Below are 8,954 nucleotides of genomic sequence, written 5' to 3'. Positions count from 1 at the left end.
AGAAGCATAAAGAGATAAAGAAGAAAGAAATTGCAATAGAGAAGGAAAGGGAAAGGTGAGGAAAATACAGAAAGAGAACCATAAGGTGAAGAAAATGACAATAGTGGAAGCTGAATGTGAATGCAGAAGGAATTCAGGATAAAAGGCCAGACACAAGTAAATCCTACACAGGTTTCCAATTGCTGACACACAGCATTCCTAGAGAGACAGAAAAAACTTCGAGTCTTGTAAAAGTGTTAGTTCTTTTGCATAAATACATCCCAATTAAGGGGTCTTTAATTGCTTCCCTAATGTGTCAAGTACTTTACCCACATTTTCCCTCTCTATCCCAGTATTTCTAGCTGAAATTTGTTTTGACAACTTTGCCTTCAGAATCAGAAAGTTTCTCTGTTGTCCACTTGCTTAATTTTTAAACTCGTCTATGCCTTCACACACTTCAGTAAAACTCCCCTTGGGCATATTTTGTTCTCGAAATCCCATAATTTCTTGGCAATACATCAGTAATAGCTTTGGCCACTGAGATGCTGACCGGTATAATTTCATTGTCTGCTTGCATTCTGCTCTCTACCTGTGTCTAACTGCTGTCTTTGTTATGTTCTTAGGACATGTGCTCTTTGTTCTGTTTGCACAGCATCCTGCAAAATGGCATCCTCGTCTGTGAGTAGGCTCTGGTGCACTCTGATAATAGAGGTGATAAACACCCGTGTCCTGTCTGAGGTTGCTATGATGCATGAGAAACACGCTGTACTTGCAAGCTTTTAAGTGCAAAAGTAGCACCGTGCACACAGGGACAAGGTAACACCTGGTTTTGTATTGGTACCCATTGCGTTCTCCCTTGGCCTCAGGCCAACGGGATGCTTTAGAGCAAGACTTCTAAGCAGAAGTTCGTATTCAGTTTATTCCCGTTTGTTTCTTACTGTAAATCACGGCCTGGAGCAATTTCTGTGGGAAGAAGCACAAGACAATCTAGACGCTAACGCGAGCAACCTTGGGCGATAACAAGGGCGGCTTTAAAGGAAGAGCCTGCAGGCCGGCCGCAGTCGCTCACGCTGCCGCTCTGCCCGTTCTGCCCAGCGCCGCCTCCCCGCCAGGGGCCGCCCCCCGGCGCCGGTACCGCCCCCGCTCCGCCCGCCGCCCCCAGCAGCCCCCGCGTTGCCCCGGCCCCGCCGCCGCTCGCAGCGCCCGAGCCGCCGGCGGAGCGAAGGTGCCGCCGTGCGCGGCCCGCCGGGCGCCGCGGCCTGCGGGCGCCGCTGGTTGGCGGCGGGGGGACACGTGAGCGGGGAGGCGGCGGCAGCGGCGGCGGCGGCAGCAGCAGCGGGAGTTTCCCCGACAGCTGGAGGTTGCGGCGGCGGCTCCTCCTCCCCGGGTCCCCGCTAGAGCCCAGGGACCCCCCGCGCTCCTCCTTATTGACAAACGCACAAAGGGCCGCGCCGGGGCCGGGCCGGGACGCGTCTGGAGCCGGCATGGGAGATAAGAAGAGTCCGACCAGGTAGGGGAAGCGGCGGCGCTTTCTCGTTCCCCTGGGCCCTCCGGGAGCGCGGGGCCGGCGGCGGGCGGCGGGGCGCCCTGGGGGCGGCGGGCGCGTCGCGGCTGGTGCTGCCCCTGGCGCGCGTGTGTCTCCGCAGGCCGAAGCGGCAGCCGAAACCCTCCTCGGACGAGGGGTACTGGGACTGCAGCGTCTGCACCTTCCGCAACAGCGCCGAGGCCTTCAAGTGCTTGATGTGCGACGTGAGGAAGGGCACCTCCACACGGTGGGTCGCCGGCGGAGGGGGAGCGGGGGCGGCGGGGGAGCGGCTGCGCGGCCGTGACAGGAATTGGGGCCGGGGAGCCGCGGTGCATCCCCGGGCTGTGAGGGAGGGCGGCGTGACAGGAATCGGGTCTCGTTTATCAGGGGTGGGGGCGGGAACATGCAGCCTCCCCCGGCCCGGGGCTCCTCGGTGAACCTGACCCAGCGCTGCGCCGGCGTGTGTAGAAACAGAAATAATAAATACCAGGAAGGGCATAATTGCCTGCACAGCGTAACCCTGGAGAGCTTGTGCCCTCTCACGAGAACTGTCCCCTAGGGTGTGCCTCCTAAGACACTCACCCTTTAAATTATTTTAAATTTTATTTAAATTTTTTTTCTATGAGTTTAACTTTGCCTCATACATAACCCCTTTGTTTGATTATTATTGGCAGTATTAGTATTATTTTAATTCGCTTTTCATCACAGAGCATCACTATGGAGGTTTCTGGGGCAATAGGGGGTGGATTATAACCCTTCAGTGTTTAGGGAGAAATTGTTAGCTGAATTGTGCTTTATGGAATTGTCTCCCTGTGTAACCGTGACTTGCCAGGAGGACCTTTTCTCTATACACCAGTCACAAAGCTTGCGGTGGATTAACTGGTTCCTGTGCCTGCCGGTGGCCTGAACATGTGTGCTTGGGGGATGGAGGCTTTTTACAAGCGAACCTGAGTGCACTTGTAGCCATACATGCTAATGGAAGAGAAGGTTGCTCAGGAATCCTTTCTTACCCTTACCATACCTATGGGTTAATCCCATCAGCAAGAGAAGTTTAAATGGCAATCAAGTTGCAATCCTATCAAAAGCAGCAATTACATTGTAGATATTGGTCAAAGCAGTGCTGAGTATGACTTGCAATAAATGTTACATGTTTGAAATTGTAAGTGCAAGGTTGGGTCCAATTACTTGACAAAAATGGCTATTCTTTATTTCTGGAGCTAGTTTCCCTGACTTCTGAATTACAGAATAAATATTGGAAGGACTTCTCATAACTTCAGTTGTGAACATTAGTTGAATGCTGTGGTTTGTTTTTTAACAAAGGAAATCAGTAAGGTAAATGTGACAAGAGGGAATTGCATCTGTCACATATATTATAGTTTCCAGTTATAATAATGGCATATTTATATCACAGAGAGATGTCTACAGATCGGTATTGTTCAGCAAAATAAGACTGATGAATTCATGCAAGGACTTTAAAAACATAATGAAAAAAGCCTCTTTAACATCCAGTCAGTTTGATAAGAAAAGTCAGTTTAAAATTATGTTTTATTACTTTGGAAACTCAGCTGGATAAAAGCATCGAAACTTAACAAACAAACAAAAAATGGAGCTCCTGAGATACAAATATTTTCATTGTCTTCTAGTTTCCCTACTTGAATATTTCCTCTTTAAATAATTTTGCAACAAAGTGTCTTTTTTCTTTCTTTGGTTTCCACTTTCTCCCTGACAGTGAACTGGTATGCAAGCTGTAGTTGATAAGTTGATTTTTTTTTTTCTCTACTTAAACTCAGTAACAATGTGTCCCTGAGTAGGTTCATGGGACTCTTTTTCCCCCTAAGGTTTAGAGGAGTTGCATCTTCATATGACTGCAAAATCCAGGTTTTACACATGACATGAGGTAGATAAAAGTTGAAGTTTTAGGCCAGGCAGCTTTTGTCTCCAGTTCTGATATATGATTTGAGCCATTAAGTAGACCTTTGTGTCCATGAAGAGAATCATTAGGGTGCCAAAGAAACACAAAAGGCCAGCTGGGTGTTTGTTTTTTTTTGGTTTTTTTTGTTTGTGGTTTTTTTTCCTAAGGACCTGGAGTCCAAGTGACCAAATTATTACCTTGGTAAAGTATTTGTTGGTGTTGCCTATAGGACAAAATGGTTTTCATGAACATGGGGCAGGATAACAATACTACCATGTTTTGATGACACTGAGAACACATTATTTATTTATTTTAGTCTTCCATTTTGAAGCTTGATGTTAGATTAAGGTGGTGCATCAGCATGGTTGTTGCTGTGCAATGGTTCTTACTTAAAAGTTTTAACTGTGGGGTTTTTTTTAAGGATTAGAGCTTTGTCTATAAGACATTGTAAAATGCTACTTTTTTTTTTTTTAATTCAGAGCAATCTCTTTTGTTGTGTTGAAATGTGTAATACCTGATTCTCTATGTTAAGCTTCATTTAGTGTGACCAAAATTGCAGGTGGAAAACCAGGCAATTGTAGTGAAGCTAAGTGGGTTTTAAGGCCACTGGAAATTAGGCGCAAAGTTGATTAAAACTTTTTTTTTAATACTTATTATGCACGTTTACCTTTACAGAAATATTTTCAGGTACAGGTAGGGTTTGTGGGTGTTTTCACTGTTGAATCATTTCTTCTCTCTGAAAGAGTTTTCTTTAGTGCCAGAGGCTAGAAGTGGGTTATGTTCTTTAGTAATTGATAGAATTGTTAAGACTAGTGCAAATTTTTACTATTTCTTTATTGTATTTTATTTCTAGACTGAATTTTCAAAGCAGATTAGATCATGGAGTTAAATTTACTTTTTGTCTATGGCAGTATTGCATTGAATGGTTAAACTGGGCTGTCCTTGGAGAGGGATGTCCCAAGGGAATTCCTGGATGCTGCAGGAAGTGGTGTGACTGTTCCCACCTAGTACTAAAGCAGTGTCCCAGCATGGTGCCAGTTAGATGTGCCCCAAGTCAGATGGAAACCTAAGATCCTATCTGCCAGATGGATATCCCTCTACCTTCTACTCTACAGCTCTTGCCAGGCATTAGTTTGGTCGTGCCACTGAGGATCTAAACTCTCCGTGTACACATGGCTTTAGCATTTACTTTCTAACCTAAATTGTTCTGGTTTGTTGCTTGGGAACTGAGAAATTACTGTGTTCCTCTTGATGGGAGAGGAACTGAGTATAGTAATTTTCTACATGTGACCTTTAAGACATTTTGAAATCTTTCTAGATGAAAGATGTTATATAAATGTAAGGAACATAGGACTGTAATAAGTACTCCTTTCTTGAACAAATCTCCTGCTGAAGTTCATTAGAAGCACAAGTAAGGAGTACTGAATAGAACCCTAATGTACTGTATTATAGAGGGAACTAGTAGTGACTGCTATATTTATATTGCCTAATAGTTTCCATTATAAAGAAGCTGTATGACCTTTTTGAGAAGGTTTGTTGTTTGCAAAAGCCATTGTAGTTTGGCAAGAGGAAAAGTCTTTAGGCTAAATAAGTGGTTTGATTTCCTTGCCCCATGAAATTAAGTTTTGCTGTGACTAAATCACTTGAAAATCTTCATTCCCTCTCTGTCACTCATGCTGTACAGAAAAGTCTATACTAGAGCACTAAAAAAGCCCAGACTGGAACTGTGTAAAAGCAACAGAGGGAATGATGGTATGCTGAGAACACAGAATTATATGGCTCCTGGGGAGGTTATAATGGGGTTGCTGAATTTGGGTTGGCTCTCACAATTACTGCTTTGTCAAAAGACAGTTGCCTCCACTGCCAAGCTACCATTTCTTCTTCTGTTCTCATGGCACTGTCTGAATCAGGAGTGTACCAATATGGGTTGACCTTCAAGAATTGGGCTGGATCCTTGGACAGACCTTATTGCAGCAAGTATTTGCTCCCAGTTTGTCTGTCTTTCAGTAGATGTTTGGATTTTGCTTTCCTTGCCAGCTAACACCATTAGTCACTGTAATTTAGATGTGTTGTAAAGCTGAAGATTAAGAGTTTGTGTTGCTGGGAAGAAGTACACAAGAGGATTGCCATTCCTTCTAAAGGAGTGCATGTTTCCTACTCTCTGCTGCCTTCTAGGAGGCTACATTACTGCCCTATTGTCACCTCTCTGCTTCAACTTCCTCAGAAGCGTTATTAAAGCTCTTGTTATTCAGTTAGCAATAGCATCCAGATTGAAAATTACCTGTCACTTTGCTTTCCTTCATGTGTTTTTTATGCATGTGGTCTGATCTCTAGTTGCAGGATCCTATTCTTTTTTCCATGCTGTTACAAACCACTTCTCCTTTCAGTGTGAATGATGAGTATCCAGGGCAGTGTAGTGAGAGCTACAGGAGGAACTGCAAATACTGGCTTTTTAAACTTTGAAGTGCTTGTAATGATATTCTGCTGTGTAAACAAAGCAAAAAAAGGATGCGGGGACATGCGATCAATTTCTCCTTTTCTGACTAGATAAATATTCTCTGATTCTTAAATTACAGAAAGGGGCCACAAGTGTGGCTTTAAGTATAAAGGATGTTTTTACTAATAGTGAAAACTCTCTTGGCTAGTAGTAGGGGAAGATTTGTTTATACAAACATATTTTATGATTGTTATGGTTTTATTTTCTAGAACTATTTCATTACTTGTTTTGAATTAAAACAAACCAACTTAATCTTGTCAATGAATCTGAGTCTTAGTGCCTGCTGTTAAAGCTCTTTTTCTTTTGTTTGACTGGGGAAAGAGGAGTGTAAGGAGATGAGAAAGGTACAAATGACTTCTGTGAAGTTTTGTGGGGTTTTCCTTTTTTTTTTTTTTTTTTTTTTTAATTTGGCTTTAGGGTGGTTTTATAAGAGGTTCCTATTTGTTACACATGTTGAGTGAGCTCTTATATGCAATATCATTGATAAAATAGTCCCTGAAATTTGTAGCCAGAGTGAGAAAGTCTTGTTGAGTAAGGATGAATTTTTGTGGATTTGGGATCTATACCTCTTAATGTCCTTTACTGTTGAAGTAGAGATAATACATAACCAGCCAAATGGGGGCATGGCTTCTGCATCCTATGATCTATTGATCTTCCTCACTGAATCATTCCTTTTCTCACAGCCTGAAGTATGAAAAGCCAAATTTAAATCCCACCAGAAACCTAAGAGTGTGATATATAAGGAACTGGGATAAAATCTTTCTATATTTCCTTGGTATTTGGTCGATGTTCCTTGACTGTGCCTGAGAGTTTGGCCCTCTAATGTATTTTATTATCATGTCTGATGATCTCCTAAATATGAGATACAGGTCTCTGCTTGGAACTGCCGTGAGTTTGTTTTGTGCTTTGAGACTCATAAATAAAATGTTTAATTTTTTAACTTGGATATCAAGGTCATTTTTCTTCAGAAAACATGTGCAATGTGTTTAGTCATGTACCATCTGGATGTTTATAAGCACAAATCAGTTACATTTAATCAAATCTGGTATTTGTATTTCTGTTGAAATGCAGTACGGCTGAGGACAGAGAGTTGGTACTTCTCTTGTATATCTGGTTTAACATGTCTGTTTCACAACAGCTTGTTAAGGACTCTCCTGCCTTCCAGAAGCAGCCTCTGTGTGTGCACATGCGCCTGCGTGTCGGGGGGAAGGTTGGGAAGGAGAAAAAGAGGAAGAGCTGCCTGTCATGCTGATTTCACAAATACATGACTGAATCAAGCTCAACAGACTCAAGAGCTGTTCATTGCTTGTGGTAGTTCAGAGAAGGAAATATTTGTAGGAATGAAGTGAGTGGAAAAGTCATACAGAGCTTGGTAAAATATGGGTTGTATATTACAAGTTTTATGGTTTAGTGTTAATATTAAATTATGAAGAGAAGTAAGAATAAATAGTTCTCTTTTGCTCTCTCGATAGCCGTTGAGTAATCCAGTAATTCTGGACTTCCAGTTTTCTTTTTAAAGAGAGTTTTTAAAACTAACCTTTGAAATTGTTTAGGAATTTATTTTCCCTGAAAAATATAGTGAAACTTAAGAATTCTGCACACATCATTTTCAATGTTGTTATAAAACAATGAATTAATTTTTATTGATTGGGTGGCTCCGTTAGATGTTCCTTGTAGGTGGAGCTTGTATGGGCAATAGAGAACGCAATGGGCAGCCAACCAAAAGAAAATCAAGTCTGTATTTTAGAAAGGAGTAGGGAGAGTACTGTTGACTTTTTTTGAGATTAAATCTCATGTTAAATCTTTGTAGTTTTGAACCTGACAGGTATTTTAATTTGTTGCTCTAAGAAGCTCATAAAAATCGCAATCTACTTGATTCACTACAGTCTGGTATCCTTTTGTATCTTGTTACTTAAGTAGGGCTTTTTTTCATGTCGTTGTGCGGCCTGCTGTGCTTTGTGCAGTCTTTTTTGGAATTCATAATTTTTAGTTTGAGTCACCTTCATGCAGGATTATCTTGTCAGATAGTTCTCACCACCTCTCAGCTGGATTCTTGTTCTATTCCTTATTCTTTTTCCAAATTAGAATTAAAAATATTAAATAGTATCCCTGTAGAACCTCACTATAAATGCTACCCCATAGATACATGTAAATATATCTACAGCTGGTTGTTGGGAACTATTAAGCAAGCAGACTCAAATTTTGAACTACATTCTGCACGACTTTGTCCTCATCATAATTTAGCTTAAGTGGGAGAATATATTTTTACTATGTTTCAAGTCAAGACTGGCAATGTGTATTTCTTTTCTCCTGGTCACCAGGGCTACTAGTCCATTAAAGAAAGAGACTACACTGCCAAGCCATTTGGCTTTATTCTTTAATGCTCCAAATTCTTAAATAATTTCTTTCTGGTATCTTTCTGAAATTGAATTAGATTGAAATTTTTATTTGCCCATCGTAGGATTTTTTCCCCCTTTTTTTTCTTCTGCGGTACTTGATGACTTCTTTCACCTTTCCTGTATTCTCTAAACATCTTTTTCTGAGGGTGAATTTCATTAGAGGCTGTTGACTGCCATAAATAACATTCAGTGGTCTGTTTCTTTTATTCTAGCTTGAACTCATACTCCCTTGTTTAATTTGGTTATATGGAATTAAACTTTTGTGTGGGTACTGAAGCAAAGAAGACTTTATGCCATCTGGTATTTGCTTTCTTTCCATGATTAAGTACTTTCCTTTGGGGCATAAGTAGTGTGTGTTTTGATATGTGTCGCTTTGCTTGCTGGTTTTTGTTTTTGTTTTTTGGGTTTTCTTTTTTTGGTGGAAATGTCATCTTTGTTTTTAATGCCACCAGTTTCTATGTAATGCCACCAAGATTCTATGTATCTTTTATACGGAAAATGGTCTGTCCTAGACTAAAAGCTACTAGGATTTGAATAAACACCTAAATTAAGATTAGGTATGTTAAAAGAGAAGATTAGCTGGCAAAACGAAAGCTCTTGTATGACTTGTTAAGTGATGAGAATTTGCATTTTCTGCCCCTA

General features: G+C 41.5%; 1 protein-coding gene across 1 annotated transcript in view; it reads left to right on the top strand.

The window, feature by feature from the left end:
* Positions 1-1,194: 1,194 nt before the first annotated feature.
* YAF2 (YY1 associated factor 2) overlaps positions 1,195-8,954 on the top strand; it is a 31,736-nt gene continuing 23,976 nt past the window's right edge. Inside the window, exons 1-2 of the mRNA XM_036401724.2 lie at positions 1,195-1,489; positions 1,626-1,751. Coding sequence (XP_036257617.1) covers positions 1,464-1,489; positions 1,626-1,751 — 152 coding nt within the window. The 5' untranslated portion in view covers positions 1,195-1,463. The remainder of the gene's footprint in view (positions 1,490-1,625; positions 1,752-8,954) is intronic.

The sequence above is a fragment of the Molothrus ater genome, chromosome 5 (assembly GCF_012460135.2).
Source record: "Molothrus ater isolate BHLD 08-10-18 breed brown headed cowbird chromosome 5, BPBGC_Mater_1.1, whole genome shotgun sequence".
Classification (NCBI taxonomy): domain Eukaryota; kingdom Metazoa; phylum Chordata; class Aves; order Passeriformes; family Icteridae; genus Molothrus; species Molothrus ater.
This window is presented reverse-complemented; position numbering and strand designations above follow the sequence as displayed.